General features: G+C 42.4%; 1 protein-coding gene across 1 annotated transcript in view; it reads left to right on the top strand.

Annotated features, from left to right (window-relative positions):
• BLMH (bleomycin hydrolase) overlaps positions 1 to 18,613 on the top strand; it is a 116,384-nt gene that overhangs the window by 94,442 nt on the left and 3,329 nt on the right. The window contains exon 11 of the mRNA XM_075333175.1: positions 4,825 to 4,894. Within this exon, the coding sequence (XP_075189290.1) occupies positions 4,825 to 4,894 (70 nt within the window). The remainder of the gene's footprint in view (positions 1 to 4,824; positions 4,895 to 18,613) is intronic.

Here is an 18,613-nt window from a genome sequence, read left to right as displayed (position 1 = left end):
AAGGACAGTGTCTAAAGTATAGTGCACAAAGATAAAGTGCAAACTGTGCTCTAATGATCAAGGCAGATCATACAAGGGACGTCATAAAATTGAACGTATCCTGCCATTAAAGGCGCATGTACGCATGCCTCGACGAGTTTCGCCATCCGGTCATCAGGAGTCCGATCAATGCTAGTGCAAGCCAGATAACAAGATGATCAAATGATATGGTGATAAGGGACTGCCGTCAGTTATGATATTCCAGATTGTGTGATTCCACAAAGCCCAATGGCAGTATATAGAGCGATTGTCATTTCTAAAAATGAGATACTTTTTGGAGATGGGTCTTTTTTTTAAAGTTAGTTGATACACACGGCACTTCTGGGGTGGTGCTCAAGTAGGGTACAAAACCGTCTAAAGTAGATGTAGAAACTTGGCACTCGAGATCAATGTGAATAGTGTTTTTTATTGAGAAGAACTTGTAGGACCAGCACAAGTACAGACGTTTCGGTCAAAGACCTTCATCAGTGTGCGTGCAGAGTGTCCTCAGAAGGTATAGCAAGTTGGCAACTGGCGTAGTCAGGTATTGCCACATAGACAGCGGTGGTCACCGTTTCATACTTGACTACGCCAGTTGAAAAGTTGCTGTACCTTCTGAGGACACTTTAGACGCACACTGATGAAGGTCTTTGACCGAAACGTCTGTGCTTGTGCTGGTCTTACAAGTTATTCTCAATAAAAAAACACTATTCACATTTATCATGAGTGCCAAGTTTCTACATCTACTTTTTTTAAGTTAGTCTCATCTTCCTAAATGGATATTGTCGGATAGTGCTTGTAAGTTCAAGCAATTTTACAATTGACTGCTTATTGCAATTGTTAGCCATTCTCTAGATATTAACATTTTTTTTGTTTACAGCTGGTTGACTTGGAGACAGACTACCACTGCTAGATAGCAGAATATGCTCAGTGCTGACAAGCATTTTTGGGGGGAAAGCTTGTAAGCACTATTTTGAAGCTGGGCAGGATTGTTATGACGTGTTATCGCCTAATCTCAATTAACTTTAGTGCATCACTTAAAATGTACGCAGTAGCAGTGGGGGGTCTCCTATTCAACGAGTAGTAAAGGAAAGAAAAAAATATTACTCTCAAAAACGGTTTCAAATTTTAATAAGCATGTTGTGAAAGTGCATGAATTTTTAAAGTGAACCTGTCAGGTCCAATATGCACCAGGACCACGAGCAGTTCTGGGTGCATATTGCTCATCCCTGCCTAACCGTCCCTGTATACACTAGCATAGATAAAGAGATCTTTAGGAAAAGTATTTCTAAAGATCTTTTAACATATGCTAATGAGGTCAGGGACTAGTCGCAAGGGCGTTAGTTCCTTTGGCTAGTCGGCCCCCTTAGCATGTAAGCACACCCACAGGGGCGTACTACCATGCTAATGAATGAATGAATGTGCAGGTCAGGCTCACCTCTGCTGCCACTACTGGTTTTCGGCTCAGTGCGCACGATCAGAATTTCTCGGACTTTTGGTCATGCATACTACACCAGTTTGAAGCCAGGACGCGTACACCCAGCTTCGTAGTGCGTATAACCGGAAGTCCAGGACTTCTGATCATGCGCACTGAGCCAAAATCCAGTGTCAAGCGCCGTGGCAGCAGAGAGTGGTGAGATCGACCATACCTCTGACGCTGTGCATTCATTAGCATGTTAGCACGCCAACAGGGGGCCGACTAGCCAAGGGAAGTAACGTCCTTGTGACTAGTCGCTGGCCTCATTAGAATATGATAAAAGATCTTTAGAAATACTTGTTCTAAAGATCTCTTTATGTATGCTACTAGATACAGGAACTGCTAGGCAGAGATTAGCATGCTCATGGTTCTGGGTGCATATTGTACCTGACAGGTTCCCTTTAAACACTCTCCGACAGTATCCATCTATGAAAGTGGAAATAACCCTTTATTTGAAACATATACCTCTCTCCACACTTCCACATAACTCTGTAGAATACCATACTTACGACAGAAGAAAATTAGACCACATATGTTATGTATTAATATTGACCTAATGAATGTTTTACGCTGAGAAAACCCCCTGGGAGGGGATTCATTAAAATCAAATTTGTACACTGACCTCCTGGCTTGTTATTCCTCACCCCCAGATGGTTACAGAATGCAGAACTTCCCCAGTTCTTATCCTAATTATCTAATAAAATAGCATAATGCCAAAAAAAAAAAAGAAAATCCTGCTGGGAATTTTTGCTGTCCAATAAGCATGTTAAAGGATTGAGAAAAGTTAAATCCATAGTTCCATTTGAAAAACATTCAAACCTTGTTCATACTGCTGGAATGAGATTAACTTGTGACTCTGCCTTGTACTTCACTAATAGCATCAAAAGGCATGGGCTAACATCAAAGGCATGGCGTAAGCGGACGACGCTCCTGCTTGATATGGGTTGTAAGGTCTGCCCAGCTTTATTTGTTCTTTGCAAAGTAAACGCAAAGGAGGTTACATTGTCAGTTAAAACGATTTAAAGTGAACCTGTCAGGTGCAATGTGCACTCAGACCACGAGCAGTTCTGGGTGTATATTGCTAATCCATGCCTAACCGTCCCTGTATCTAGTAAAAAGTATTTATAAAGATCCTTTATGATATGCTAATGAGGCCAGGGAGTAGTCGCAAGGGCGTTAGTTCCTGCGCTGATTCCACCCTCTTAGTATGTTAGCACACCCACAGGGGCATGCTAACATGCTCATTGCCTAGCGTCAACCGCGGTGACACGCGTACCTGTGTCTGTTGTCACTGCATCATATTCCTGGCACTGCACATGATCAGAAGTCCCAGTACTTCTGGTCATGTGCACTAGACCTCTCCTGAAGCAGGGACGCGTACACCTGGCTTCATAGTGCGCACTGCCCGGAGTCTGATGCAGTGACAATGGACACCGGTCCATGCGTCACCGCTGATGAGGCTGGGCAATGGACATTGAATAGCATGTTAGCACGCCACTGTGGGCGTGCTAACATGCAATGAGCGCAGGAACTAACGCCCTTGTGACTAGTCCCCTCGCTCATTACCATATCATAAAGGATCTTTAGAAAATACTTTTTCTAAAGATCCCTTTTTTCCATGCTGGTGTATACACGGACGGTCAGGCAGGGATTAGCAATATGCACCCAGAACTGCTCATGGCTCTAGGTGCATATTGTATCTGACAGGTTCACTTTAAACTAAAAGTACATTTGAGCAGTAAAGGAAGGTGTGGGGGTTCTTATGGCATGTTTGCATTGCATATATATCACCAGTTAAAGATGCATTAAATCTAGAATAGTTTGATTATAACTAAACACAAAAATATAGGTGTCCTCAATGTTTGTTAGTCTGCAGCATTTGATAGTGAAGCAGTCGGTCTTCTAGAAATTCTGCAGCAAATTAAGGGGTGTTGCGTTCTAGGTTCGGCTGGTGACTGACTGAAGCTCCACCCCTTTATCGAAGCCAGCATGGCTTGGTAATCTCCTGTGCTGCTGTAGCTAGTCTAGCAGCCAGACGCACTCAGTACAGTTGAGATGAGATGGACATGGCATGTACGTGGCATGTATTTGGTTTGAACAGTTATTCCCTTTAATTAATTTTATATTTTGATAGACGTGTATTTTTTCTTTTATTTCTTTAATTTTAATAGGGAAAGAATGAGCAAATTGATCTTTTATTTTCACTGTATTTGTTAGTCTACTTAGGGGACTTGCATCTGCAATCAGCTAATTGCTTGTGCTATGTAAAACAATATCACAGTATAAGGGGTACTTTGCACGCTGCGACATCGCTAGCCAATTGTACCGATGCCAAGCGCGATAGTCCCCGCCCCCGTCGCAGATGCGTTATCTTGTGATAGCTGCCGTAGCGAACATTATCGCTACGGCAGCTTCACACGCACTTACCTGCCCTGCGACGTCGCTCTGGCCGGCGACCCGCCTCCTTACTAAGGGGACGGGTCGTGCGGCGTCACAGCGGGCAAGCGACCAATAGAAGCGGAGGGGCGGAGATGAGCGGACATAAACATCCCGCCCACCTCCTTCATTCCGCATTGAAGGCGGGACGCAGGTAAGGAGATGTTTCTCACTCCTGCGGCTTCATACACAGTGATGTGTGCTGCCACAGGAACGAGGAACAACATCGTACCTGTCGCTGCAGCAACATTTTGGAAATGACCGACGTGACACAGATCACCGATTTTTGACTGTTTCACGCTTGTTCGTCTTCTCTCCTAGGCTTTACACGTTGCGACGTCGTTACCGGCGCTGGATGTGCATCACTTTCGATTTGACCCCCGACGATATCGCAGTAACAATGTCGCAACGTGCAAAGTACCCCTTAGTGTACTCTATATAGGAAAAATCACAGTCTCCTATGAACCATCGGTGATCACAGGGGCGCTAATAGGCGGTTTGAACAGGGTGCCCTCTTGGCTTCATCCTGTAAATTCCACAGGAAGAGATTAATAGCGGCATTTAACAGGTTAATAGATGCGCTTTGCTTCATTTATTGTCGTTTAAGAGGCAGATGATGGCTGAATAACACAGACATCATCTGCTGGCAAGATGCGAGCTCAGCTCCTGAGCCCTCATCAGAGACAGGGAGCTGACATTGGATATAAACCTTGTCAACTGAAATATTAGACTTTACTAATAAGTGTTCATGTCAGTGACAAAAAACCTAGTGTGTTTGCAGTAGTATCTAAAAGTCTTTGAATGTTCTAGACTTGATAAAAAGCAATCAGAGAAGTGCATTTTTCTTATATTATTTCCAGCTACATTTTTAACAATTTGTATAATGTCTCCAGGATGGTCAAGAAGGAGAATATGAAAAATGGCGAGTCGAAAACTCCTGGGGAGATGATCGTGGAAATAAAGGTAATTTTGGCCGTACTTTACAGTTGGAGAGTTGCGCAGCCAAGGTATATGTAATATATAGTGGAGGTGCTATACAAAGACATGTGACCCGAGAGAGAAAACAATACATACACAATGTGCACACCTCTATAAAAATATATTTATTGGGATCAAGAACTCGATAAAAACAATAAAAATCACAAACACTTCCTCTCCCCTGATGAAGCTGGCTTGACCAGCGATACACGTGGATAATCATCACTGACATTCCCTATTACAAACTTGGATCCCACATTACGGGTTTAACGTTTTAATACCAGTGTTATAGTATTATTATTTTCATTGTTTCTTTCTGTATTTTTTAAAATTAAGTATATTGCCTTGCATTTTATTAGCCCTGTTCAATGCATTTCTATTGTCGGTTTCTTTACTTGTTATGTCGCCTTATACCTTGCTAGTTCTTATTATTTCATGTTATATTTTCATATATTATTGCACTTTATTCAGTTTTACACAGTTGGTGAATATTTATGCATATGACTTACGTCTTATATTTTTCAAAGTTTATATGCTTTTACAGTTTGTTGGTGTTTCCAAGTCTGGTATTTAGAGCTTATTATACAGTATGTATATTTGTATGTCTGGATGTAAGTGCTAGGGAGTTTTTCAGATTTTAATAGTTGGTTTTTTTTTTTGTTTGATCCTAATAAATACATTTTTATATAGGTGTGCACATCGTTTTGGTTTTGCTTTTTTTTTCGGTCAGGCAAGGATTTACATAAGGCCCCCTTCACACGCACATGTCTCCGGTATGTCCTAGGTCCGTGCCCGCATGTACCGGAGACACGGGCACACGTAAACCCATTAAAATCAATGGGTTTATGTGCACGCATGTGTGCAGCCATTGGCCCGTGCCTCCGTGTGGAGCAGACGTGAGCCCTTGTGCTCCACACGGATGCATGTCCGTGTTTTTCTGGCAGCACAGGTGTCACACGGCCCGCACACGTACCACACGGAAGTAGTGTGGATGCGGACCCACGTGACACGCGCCTGAGAAACACACGTGTCATTTTAAAAATAAAAAAAACACATCCTCACCCCCACCAGCCCTGCAGTCTCTGCCGCGGCTGTTACCTACATCCGTCCCCCAGTGAATTTGAACAACGCATCATCTTCACTGGGGGCCGGAAGCAGAGTCAGCGGGGCGTGGCCTGTGCCGGACGCTGTCATTCAGCACCACAGACAGCTCCGGAAGAAAAAGGTAAGGCGGGGCTTTCCGTTCTCCGTGTGTTATTACGTATAACACACGGAGAACACACATAGTGCCATAAACACGGCACACGGAAGGGAACACGCACCTTTGACACGTCCGTGAAACACGTGCGTGATTTTCACGGACGTGTGAAGGGGGCCTAAGAGTGAGGCAGACCGTACATTCAGTTTTGGACTTTTGGAGAGAGAAACCGAGCCCTGTTATTAGGTCAAATACCGTGTTTCACTGAAAAATAAGACACTGTCTTATATTATTTTTTGTGCCCGAAAAAAGGGCTAGGACTTATTTTCAGGTTAGGGCTTATTTTGGAGGAAACACAGATTGGGGGTAAGTTTAACCCCCCAAATAGGCAGATACCCCCCGGGTGAATCATACTTACCAGACCTTGGACATCTGCGTTGCTCCCAGGTCCTCTTGTGATCCACAGCGGGCGCTTCCAGCAGGTCCTAGTCTGCTCCAAAGCGGTCCTCCTCAGGTTACGACCGGCACGCATAAACACACATCAGATCACAGGAACATCATACACAAACAGAAACAGCTTCCGGCTGGCAGCGCTGTAGAACGCTAAGACCTGCAGGGAATGCATGGAGGACCTGGGGTGGATCGCTTCGATGTGTTCCACTGCAAGTCGTCGATGCGTTCCACTGCAGGTCCTCACGTTCCACAGTGTCCCGTTCGGGGTCTGGTGAGTATGATTGTGGGGTCTTCTATCTTCTCTCTTTTGTCCTGCAGTAACCTTTTTTAGCTGCATGGACACTTCATTATTGAACTAGTGCTTATTTTCGGAATAGGGCTTATATTTAAGCCTTACCCTGAAAAGGCCGAAACTTCCTGCTAGGGCTTATTTTCGGGGAAACATGGTACCTGTACAGGACTTACCAATGTAAAAAACACCAACATTACTAGTTTTACGTGCTACTTGGGTATCATTGCACATCTATGTAACCTGTGTAGTGTGGCCACTTATTTCATATTAGCCCAGCCACTTCCCAAATTTTAGTATGAAGACCCAAACAACATGGGGTGGGAAATTGTCTGAAAAGTACATAAAAGGTTAAACTTGCTCCTTGATGATAATGGGGGTCAATCTTTGTGCGTACATACTGTATCTAGCTGACTGCCACCGGTTCTCCTCTTGCAGTTATTTAGTCTTCCAGTATGTGATAACCTATATTGATTTTCATTCTGTCCCTTATGTAAAAGTAGATATGTATGTAATATGATTGCGTTGACATTTTGGCTGCTTGTACATTTTGCTAAATCTCATGTATTTTTACAAACCAATGGATCCAGAGTCTTGATAGGTATGTAATGAATAGCAGATCATGGAGACAAAACTTGTGTCTGGGGAGAAAAGAGTAAATTGAAACGGCCTGTAGAATTTTACATAAAAGCTGCCTTGGTTACATTCTAATCAAAGCTAAATCCCCAAATCCTTGCAATGGCAAACGACTTTATTAATTAGTAGAGGTTCCAGGGTTGCAGCACAGACCGTCTGGAATGGACCTCTGTAAAGCGCCACAAAGATTAAAGAAAGTTTCCATAGCTTATTATTGGATACTCCCATGTGTAGCTGAATGTTTCTTTGTAGCATTGCCAGCAAATCCTATTTATTAGATAGCAAGTTATTCCTGCGTTAGGTCTTCGTGACAAGGGACGTTTTTCTCTAGAATTCTCACTGTTGCATTAAGTAAAATGTGTAATCAGAAAATGATGTACAGTGCTGGCCAAAAGTATTGTCACCCCTGCAATTCTGTCAGACAATACTCAGTTTCTTTCTTAACACTAGAAGTCCCAGAGAGGGGTCATTTAACATTTCTACCATTGATACCCTATGGAGCTCAAAATTCCTGGGACGTCTAGTGTTAAAATGATTGCAATCACAAATTCTTTGGTATTATTATCTTCACTTAATTTGTCTTCAATGAAAAAAAAAAAAAAATTTGTCATGAATCCAAATTGGATATAATTCCACACCAAACATAAAAAAGGGGGTGAACAAAAGTATTGGCACTGTTTGAAAAATCATGTGATGCTTCTCTAATTTGTGTAATTAACAGCACCTGTAACTTACCTGTGGCACCTAACATGTGTTGGCAATAACTAAATCACACTTGCAGCCAGTTGACATGGATTAAAGTTGACTCAACCTCTGTCCTGTGTCCTTGTGTGTACCACATTGAGCATGGAGAAAAGAAAGAAGACCAAAGAACTGTCTGAGGACTTGAGAATCCAAATTGTGAGGAAGCATGAGCAATCTCAAGGCTACAAGTCCATCTCCAAAGACCTGAAAGTTCCTATGTCTACGGTGTGCAGTGTCCTCAAGAAGTGTAAAGCCCATGGCACTGTGGCTAACCTCCCTAGATGTGGAAGGAAAAGTAAAATTGACGAGAGATTTCAACGCAAGATTGTGCGGATGGTGGATAAAGAACCTCGACTAACATCCAAACAAGTTCAAGCTGCCCTGCAGTCCGAGGGTACAACAGTGTCAACCCGTACTATCCATCGGCGTCTGAATGAAAAGGGACTGTATGGTAGGATACCCAGGAAGACCCCACTTCTTACCCCGAGACATAAATAAGCCAGGCTGGAGTTTGCCAAAACTTACCTGAGAAAGCCTAAAACGTTTTGGAAGAATGTTCTCTGGTCAGATGAGACAAAAGTAGAGCTTTTTGGGAAAAGCCATCAACATAGTTTACAGGAAAAAAAAGAGGCATTCAAAGAAAAGAACACTGTCCCTACAGTCAAACATGGCAGAGGTTCCCTGATGTTTTAGGGTTGCTTTGCTGCCTCTGACACTGGACTGCTTGACCGTGTGCATGGCGTTATGAAGTCTGAAGACTGCCAACAAATTTTGCAGCATAATGTAGGGCCCAATGTGAGAAAGCTGGGTCTCCCTCAGAGGTTATGGGTCTTCCAGCAGGACAATGACCCAAAACACACTTCAAAAAGCACTAGATAATGGTTTGATAGAAAGCACTGGAGACTACTAAAGTGGCCAGCAATGAGTCCAGACCTGAATCCCATAGAACACCTGTGGAGAGATCTCAAAATGGCAGTTTGGAAAAGGCAGCCTTCAAATCTCAGGGACCTGGAGCAGTTTGCCAAAGAAGAATGGTCTAAAATTCCAGCAGAGCATTGTAAGAAACTCATTGATGGTTACCGGAAGCGGTTGTTCGCAGTTATTTTGGCTAAAGGTTGTGCAACCAAGTATTAGGATAAGGGTACCAATACTTTTGTCTGGCCCATTTTTGGAGTTTTGTGTAAAATGATCAATGATTTGATTTTTGTTTCATTCTCTTTTGTGTTTTTTCATTGCAAGCAAAATAAATGAAGTTAATACCAAAGAATTTGTGATTGCAATCAATTTCAAGAAGAAACTGAGTATTCTCTGACAGAATTGCAGGGGTGCCAATACTTTTGGCCAGCACTGTATTGTTTATATTGGGTTTGTGCTTTTACATTAGCCACAATGAACAGACCTTATCTTTTATATAGAAGCATCAAATGAGCGTGTGCAAAGGTCATAGTGAAGAGAGGGAATCAGGGTGAACTGTGCATCACCTAATGTGATTTCTAGATCTGGTGTTATCAGCTCTGCATTGAGTTGTTACCCGCCATTGCAATCCTGACTCTGATGATATATATAACCTGCTAAAAGGCTCTTCTGGAAAAGAAAATATCACGATCACAATTTTTCTTTTTTTAATGCTGAAAGTAAAACAAAAAATTAAAAACATATATATAAATATATATATTATATTTATTTGACCTATTGTTTAAAGGATCCAATCATCATGATTTTCGTATATAAGGTAAAGCCTCGCCCAATTTTTATATCAAGCCAGGTACAACTAGGCAGCTGGGGACTGGAAGCACAGAGTAGCCTAAGCTTTCTGCCCCCCCCCCCCCCCCCCCCCCCCCGCTGCGAATTGCAGTCCGCAGCTGCCCCAGAAAATGACACTGTCATAGAACCGCCATCTTCTGGCGCTGTATCCAACTTTTCCAGCGGCCCTAGTAATAATAATAAGGGGTTAGTACCAGCTTTGTTTTACCAGCTGCTATTAAGCCCAAGATTCTTAATGTCAGGCCAAGTTTGACTCGGCCACTAAGAATCTCCAATAAAGGGTTAAAAAAAAAGACACCACACAGAGAAAAAAATACTTTAATAGAAATAAATACACAGACTCACTTAGGGACTCCATGTTTATTACTCCCTCTCACCCCTCCACGATCTTGGTCTTCTGTCTTCTTCAACCTGGCGCTGGCAGGTGTCCTGGCGCTGGAACGGTGTCCTTTGATCAGCTGTTCTCCAGCTAGGATGCATGCGCCACCTTGTCAGTCGGAAGAATAGAACAGCAGGGGGTAACGTGGGCTTAAGAAAGATGGTGCCGGAGATCAGCGCTATGCGCAGGCGCCAACTCTGACGCCATCTTACTGAATAGAAAAATTAGCATAGAGCCAGAGAGCGGGAGGAACAGGAACAATATTTGCTGCGGTGCTATTGTCAAACAAAAAGATGATGAATTTTTAAACTTCACTTTCTTGGATTTGAAAGCCTAAACATCCGAGCTTACCACTACTGGTATAAAACCAAAGAAAAGATTGAGTTTTAAATGCAATTACAAAAGGGTGTATATAAATACATGTATGAAGAGATAAAAAAAAAAAATGACTAATAGAAACTGATTGTGAAAAGCAAAAAAGCCATTTTATTATCAATAGTCATAGAAAAAGATCCATACAGAAAACACACATAATAAAAAACTATGGTAAAATTGGACAGATCAGGGAAAAGAGGGAGTTGAAAGATGACCCTGCATATAGATGGACAAAGTAATATAGGCACAGGCTAAAAGGTGAAGGTTTGAATACACCTATGTGCACATATATGCCGCAAAAAGCTTATGGCATAGAAAAAGCCCACACTGCTGTCACCAATGCATAGATTACAAAAAAACGGTGCAGTGTAAATGAGCGGGAGTAAGCCAGGGTATAAAGTGCAGAAAATGTCACCGCCACTTACCTATCGTGCCACACCGGGATAAACTGTACATCCACTAGATAGTGCAAGGCCACCCGTACATGTTTCGTGTCATTACTGGCACTTCCTCAGGGGGTGTGGTTAGTGTCAGGAAATGATTCCCCATTTAAAAGCCAGAAACAGCTGCAATTCGTCACATACTAATGGTGGGCGTGGCCGGGAGTCATAGCGATATCACATGGCATTCTGACACTGCATCCGGGGACCTAATAATCCGGGGAATAATGACCTATTGTTTAAATCAGTTTTTTATGTGTTATATATATGCACTGTGGAACTTTGGATTATGAGCATAATTCGTTTCGGGAGTGAGCTCTTAATCCAAGTCACTCATATCAAAGCAAATTTTCCCATAGGAAATAATTGAAACTCAGACAATTCGTTCCACAACCCAAAAATATTTACTGTATTTATACAAACTTATTATAGTAATGCAAAATAATGTACTGTATTCATATAAATTATTACACTACACTGATAATGCAAAATACTGTACAGTACAGTAAAAAACAAATAAAACAAATTATACTGCACGCTAGCTTACGAAGAATTGTTGGTGTGCAGGAGGTACACTATAGAGAGAAAAAATGATGTATAAATATGACAACCTTTATTCTAGTACAATCAACATAAACCCCCCCCCCCCAAATATATTCTCCCCAAAATAAGGGCAGAACTAAGCCAATTGTGGGGTAGGAATACTTCTTCACAGGCAGATTAGAGTACAAGCTATGGGCTGTGCTGGTTAGCAGAAAGAAACTATAAAACTGTATCCACAAATGCAGATTGATAGACATTCTATATAGTATATACTGTACTATACAATGGTATACTGTATACAGTACATATACAGAAAGTTACCTCCAGAGCAGGTCAGAGCGCTGTGAAAGGACGGATCCAGAAGTGTGCACGGTGAGTATTTGCTCTTATTGCAAATCATTGCTCTTAAACCAAGTTACAAATTTTTTAAAAGATTTGCTTGTCTTGCAAAACGCTCTCAAACCAAGTTACTCTTAATGCAACACTAATTGCTTCACTTAAATTGACGTCATGTGTCAAGAACCTGAGTTTTGGTAGCGTTGTGTATCAGGAATAATTCTAGAAGATGATTTAGTGTGAATTTGTTGTAATTGGTGGCATCTTTACATAGAAGGACATTTATGGAAAAAGAAGAAACAAATCAATTTTGGAACAAATCTAGCCAAATTACTCGAAGCAAGGATCACCAAGCTTTCCTACTTTGGACACATCATAGGGGAGAGAAATCACTGGAGAAGGACATCATAGTCTGAAGAATAGAAGGAACAAGGTGAAGAGTAAGACCAGCAACCCGATGGCTTGATACTATCAAGATAATGGCGGAGAAGACCCTGGTGGACCTTTCTATGCTGCACAAGATCGATCTTCCTACATAGCATTCATCCATCAAGTCGCCATGGCTCAAGAAAGGAAGAAGAATTCCAAGGGAAATCTTCACTTGCCAGCTCGGTTCCTCGTACCTTCTGTAGATGGCCTCCACCTTATACATTGGTAGGAGCAGCAATATCTGTTTGTTTGCTAATTCACTCATGTCCATATATTTTGAACCCTCTACCTGATAATTTATAACAGAAAATCTGCACAATGGTCTGATCTAGCCGTAGGTCTTTCCCTCCAAAGTTAGCATAAGCAGAAACTATTAATCAAGTTTCGAAAACACATTGTTAACAGACTAACAATGGAGCAGAGAATCAACTTCCTCTCTAGTCTGATTGGTACTGGAGGAAAAACGTAGTGATTTCTGGAAATCTCCACCTGGAAATGGGAGGCTATCAGCTTGCGGAAGTTTTGTTCAGTTGGGGGACCATGTTTTGCAAGCAGCACCCTTAGAGAAACAAGATAAGAGCATTGGAGGAAATCCCAACTCAAAATAGACCTCCTTGCAACAGCGAAGGTAATGCTGATAACTAGAAAGAGGTCCAGGGTATGTTATAAGTAGTTCATGCAGAAGATATTTAAAGTATGAAGTTAAAGGAGTTGTTCGACATAAACTCTAAAAGAAAATTTTAAGCTAATTTGTGCTGTATGTTATGTAAAACACCCCTACATTTTTTTTTTGTTTTCTAACTTTTGTTCCTCTTGAATTTATTCTTTGCAGCTCTTTGTTTACCTGCAGCTCAACCTAACGTGACATCTTCCTTTGCCAAACCTCACAGTCATAGCTGGCACCGCCCGGCCTCAGTGTCCAGCCCCGCCCTCTGGACATTCATTGGCTATCAGTATTCTGCCCCAGCACTGACCTCTCATCACTCCAGCAAAGATGGGCACATTACTACATTATATGTGCGGTGGATGTGAGGCGATTGTGCTGCACAGATGAGATATCACTGCTCTGTATTTCCAATCATTGGTAGTACAGAGCAGTGATCCTGCTTCTCTCATCTGTGACAGCACAATCACCTCACATCCACCGCACATATAATATAGTAATGTGCAAATAAAAAAAAACAAATACAAATTCTTCTCACCTGTCCTCGTGCCCTGTTTCCTGCCTCTTGCGGCCGCAGCCCCCTCCTTGCTGATCACAGCCTCTTCAGGGGGCTGTGCAGCCAGCGCTTTATAGCAGAGGACTGATTTCCAGGCACTGTGCAGGGCCGCTCTTTATGCAGCTTCTCCAGTGATCTGCTGCAGGCTTCTGATTGGCCGGAAGTTAATCATAGCTGTATACAGAGCTCGGCTCTGCAGAGCACCCGGGAATATGTCATATGTTATAAAGCGCTGACTGCACAGCCCCCTGCAGAGGCCGCAATCAGCAAGGGGCTTGCACGCCATAAGCAGCATCAGGGGCCGGAGCTGACAGCTCTTTATATCAGATGCAGATTCCTGGGCGCTCTGCAGAGCCGAGCTCTGCATACAGCTACTGCAATGATCCGCTGCTGGCCTCTGATTGGCCGGCAGCTGATCATCACTGTATACAGCGCTCCCATCTGCAGAGCGCCTGGGAATCTGAATTCTGATATACAGTGCTGACTGCACAGCCCCAAGCACAGGCAGCGTTCAGCAAGGGGGTCACTGCCTGGAAGCTGCCAGCAGCATCAGGGGTTGCATGCAGTGTATAGGCAGTGAGACCCCTGCACTATGGAGTGCAAGGAGGGGGGCGGTGACTTTGGCACCATGTACCCACCCAGTAGGGCAGCTACATGATGACGGCTGTGATGCCCATCGACAAGGCAAGCATAAGCGCATGCTCTGTCGTCGTGACATCACACATGAACCTGCAAAATCACGGCAGGAGCCGTCACATGACTGCTTTGAGTCAGGGGAGAGGGGCTGACAGTAGGGCAGGTAGGTAGTTACTATCTACTTATCTGCCCCAATGTAGTCCAATAGTGTAATCACAAAGGCAAAATAAGCCGGAGAACCCCTTTAATATTTCAATTTATATTGAAGGGGCTTAAAATAAATAAATTTAAAAAAACACCTTATTTTCAAATTCTTACTTACTTTGCATTTTTAAATATTACTTTAAAGGGAACCTGTCACCATAAAAATGCGGTTCTATCTGCAGGCTTCACGTTATAGAGTAGAGAAAGTGGTTATATAGTTTTGTGAGACAACATCCAGTATAAACTGTATTTTAATTTAATCCTCTGGGATTTTTTGTCCATTGGACGGTCCCAGGTGCAGACATATCATTGGTGCAGCCTGTGGAGCCATACAAGGGTCCAAGAGGTAAAGGGGTTCATATTTCTGTTTACTGTACAGGTGGAATTGTGCATTATGCTAAGTTCTTGGGCTGTAAAGGGCCCATTTATTGTTCCTGCTTAGGGACCCTTTTCTATCTTGTGTCTGCCAGTGCACTGTACCATGAGTGAATGACAACCATCTCTGCCCATAATAAAAATTCAATAATAACACTGCCCGCTGGAACGAAATTCCCAGTTGAAATTATGAAAACAAAGATTATAATGAGTATTTTCTTACAAAACTATAATATATCAGTCTACTTGGCTATTCTTGCTCTATAACATAGTGCCGTAGATTGGACTGCATTTTCATGGTGAAAAGTTCTCTTTAAAGAGAACCCATCAGTATGTTTTTACGTTTGTAAATGGTGCTATGGCTGTATAGGCGCTTGTCCCATAATGAAAAGTGGTACCATAGTTGTAGAAATCCAGTGTGCCAGTGATGAGAAATCTAGTGTAGAAACCATATGCGAAGCAGGCTGAGGTGCACTGGGGGCATGTCCCGAAGCTGCCCAAGTACATGGAGATGCCTCCAGAGCACTCAGATTTCTCATGAGTGGACATTAGATCAGTTAAAAAAACTGATCATTTTTATAGGTATACGCCTACCGTGGAAATCTTCAAAAGGAACCTGAAGAATCCACCTCTTCAGACAAGCCTACAACCTGCAATAACGCTGAGTCCACTATACCAATGCATGACCAGCTCTACCCTCACCTACTGCATCCTCAACCATCCCTTGTAGATTGTGATCCCTCGCGGGCAGGGTCATCTCTCCTCCTGTACCAGTCTGTGCCTTGTACTGGTCATGATTATTGTACTTGTCTATGTATGGCCCCCACATGTAAAGCACCATGGAATAAATAGCGCTATAATAATAATTAATAAATAATAATAGGAGAACGAGCACCTATACAGCCATACCAATACATCCATATGTAAAAACATACTGACCCGTTTCTTTCAAAGGAACAGTTGAAGTAATATTTTTTGGATTTCTTCCATTATTGACTGTTGTGATGTACCCAAGACTCCCTCCACCTTTGATCATTCAGTACAGTCACCATGGAACTTTTCTGAATTAGGTTGGCTTTACACACTCGCTTAAGATTATTATTTATTTATATATTTATATATTTATTTATATATTAATTTCTGTAAAATTAGTTCTCCAGATGTGTACGAGTACAATACTACAAGTCTAGGAATGGCTCTTTTGGGATAAGATGGGAGATTTGGTTTTACAACAGCTGTAGGGCCACCTGTGGAAAGGCCACTGATGGAAGTGGTCAATTACACAAAAAATGACCACAAGTCTGGTTAAGCATGGACTGATTGACAGCGGTTGTAATCTTTAATCCTTTTACAATCCCGGTAAGGCGGTCACATTCCAAACATTTTGTTTTCAGCATAATTGCAGGAATTTGGGTTGAGATTTTGAGAGGAAATGTATTATACAAATTCAACTAAGCTCAATCGCTTGTATTCTGATGAAATGTATCTCTGATTGTGGCAGACCTTGAAGAACTTCTATAACGTTCTCTGATCCTGCCTGGTTTGTAAGCTCAAGAGTGTTTAGATCTCCAGAAACCCATTTGTTTGAATAATGAATTCTCTGCTATAATGTACATTCCTTATGGTCATGTCCATATGTTGTATAATTATAGTATATTCCTGAGATATACATAATCATCATTAAAAGGGTTCTCGTAATCAGATATGGCTAAAATTGCAAAGTGCCTGTGATTTACAAAAAAAAAACAAAATTTGCAATTAATCAAGAATGGAGGGATTTTTAATTCTATACTTTACTATTTGTTTCCTACGTTTTTATCAACAGCTCCAGCATCAGAGGTGACTGGTTCCATAAGGCCAAGAACATGCGCTTGCCAGCTGCAGTCATGGCTGAAAGTGTTGGCACCATTGACATTTTTACAGAAAATGAAGTATTTATCCCAGAAAATTATTGCGATTATACATGTTTTGTTATACACAGCTTTATTTCCTTTGTGTGTTGTGGGGCAACACATAAAAAAATGAGGAATAAAAAGGCAAATTGGACATAATTTCACTCGAAAAAAGGGCCAGACAAAATTGTTAGCACATTTCCAAAATAATTTGTAAATAACTTTGTTTCAGGCATGTAATGCTCGGTCAAACTCACCTGTTGCAATTAACAGGTGTGGGCAATATGAAAATCACACCTGAAACCAGATAAAAACAGGAGAAATTGACTAAATATTTGCATTGTGTGTCTGCGTGTGCCACACTAAGCATGGAGAACAATAAGAGGAGAAGAGAACTGTCTGAGAACTTGAGAACCAAAATTGTTGCAAAATATCAACACTCTCAAGGTTATAAGTCCATCTCCAGAGAGCTTGATGTTCTTTTGTCCATGGTGTGCAACATAATCAAGAAGTTTACAACCCATGGCACTGTAGCTAATCTCCCTGGATGTGGACAGCAGAGAAAAATTGATGAAAGGTTGTAGCGCAGGATAGTCCGGATGGTGGATAAGTGTAACGTCCTCACTGAAGTCCACTTCTGCGACTTCTGCTTCGGTCACCAGGCGCCAGCGTATTCCTGCCATGGGCTGTGCTGGTGAAAGGAGAGGAGTCGGTGCCATTGGCTTTGGTGGACGCAGGCTCTGCCCATCCACTAAGCTGGGTTTCCCTGGGACCAGCAGTACCACTGGCTGACTATAGGTGGTGTGTGTCTTCCAGCTGAAGTTACCACCATTCAGCTACATGGGAAGACACCACACCCTTCTAATTCCCCCTCCTGTCTGCTTGTCAGTACCAGATATAGTTCTGTATTCCTGCTAGTCTCTGGTTCTCCCTGCTTTGGATATTGATTCCTGTGTTTTGACCCCTGCTTGCTCTCTGACTACTCTCCTGCCTGCCGTTTTGCTGCCATTTCTGATTTTGACCTCCTCCTGATTGTTTGACTAAGCACTTGTCTGACGATTTTGTCCCTTTTCTGTATCTCCTCGTTTTGACCCTGCCTGTTGACTACTCTTCTTGGACTCAGCCTTCAGGTAGCGATCTACGGAACCCTTTAGTAATTACAAATCCCTGTATAGCAGCTAAAGGGTTTCAGGGTTCTAGGTACCCTGCTTAGTGAGCGGCTTTCCTCTAACCTGTCCATAACAGCCATCCTGAGACTGTGGTTCCAGGCAGGCGCCACAATAAGCAACCCCAATCAGATCCAAAAAAATGTTAGCTGTCCTGCAGGCTCAGGGTGCATCAGTGTCAGCTCAAACTATGCATCGACATGTGAATGAAATGAAACACTAAGGCAGGAGACCCAGGAGGACCCCACTGCTGACACAGACATACAAAAGTAGACTGCAGTTTGCCAAAATGTACGCAAGTAAGCCAAAATCCTTGTGGGAAAGGATCTTGTGCACAGATGAGAACAAGATAGAGCTTTTTGGTAAAGCACATCGTTATACTGTTTACCAAAAACGAAATGACGCCTACAAAGAAAAGCACACACAATACCTACAATCAAATATGGTGCAGGTTCCAATATGTTTTGGGGTTGCTTTGCTGCCTCTGGCTCTAGGTGCCTTGACTGCGTGCAAGGCATTGTAAAATCTGAAGTTTACAATGTAGTGCCCTGTGTCAGAAAGCTCGGTCATGGGTCTTCCATCAGGTCAATGTTCCCAGACCTACTTCAAGAAGCCCTCAGAAATG

The sequence above is a fragment of the Anomaloglossus baeobatrachus genome, chromosome 2 (assembly GCF_048569485.1).
Source record: "Anomaloglossus baeobatrachus isolate aAnoBae1 chromosome 2, aAnoBae1.hap1, whole genome shotgun sequence".
Taxonomy (NCBI): Eukaryota; Metazoa; Chordata; class Amphibia; order Anura; family Aromobatidae; genus Anomaloglossus; species Anomaloglossus baeobatrachus.
This window is presented reverse-complemented; position numbering and strand designations above follow the sequence as displayed.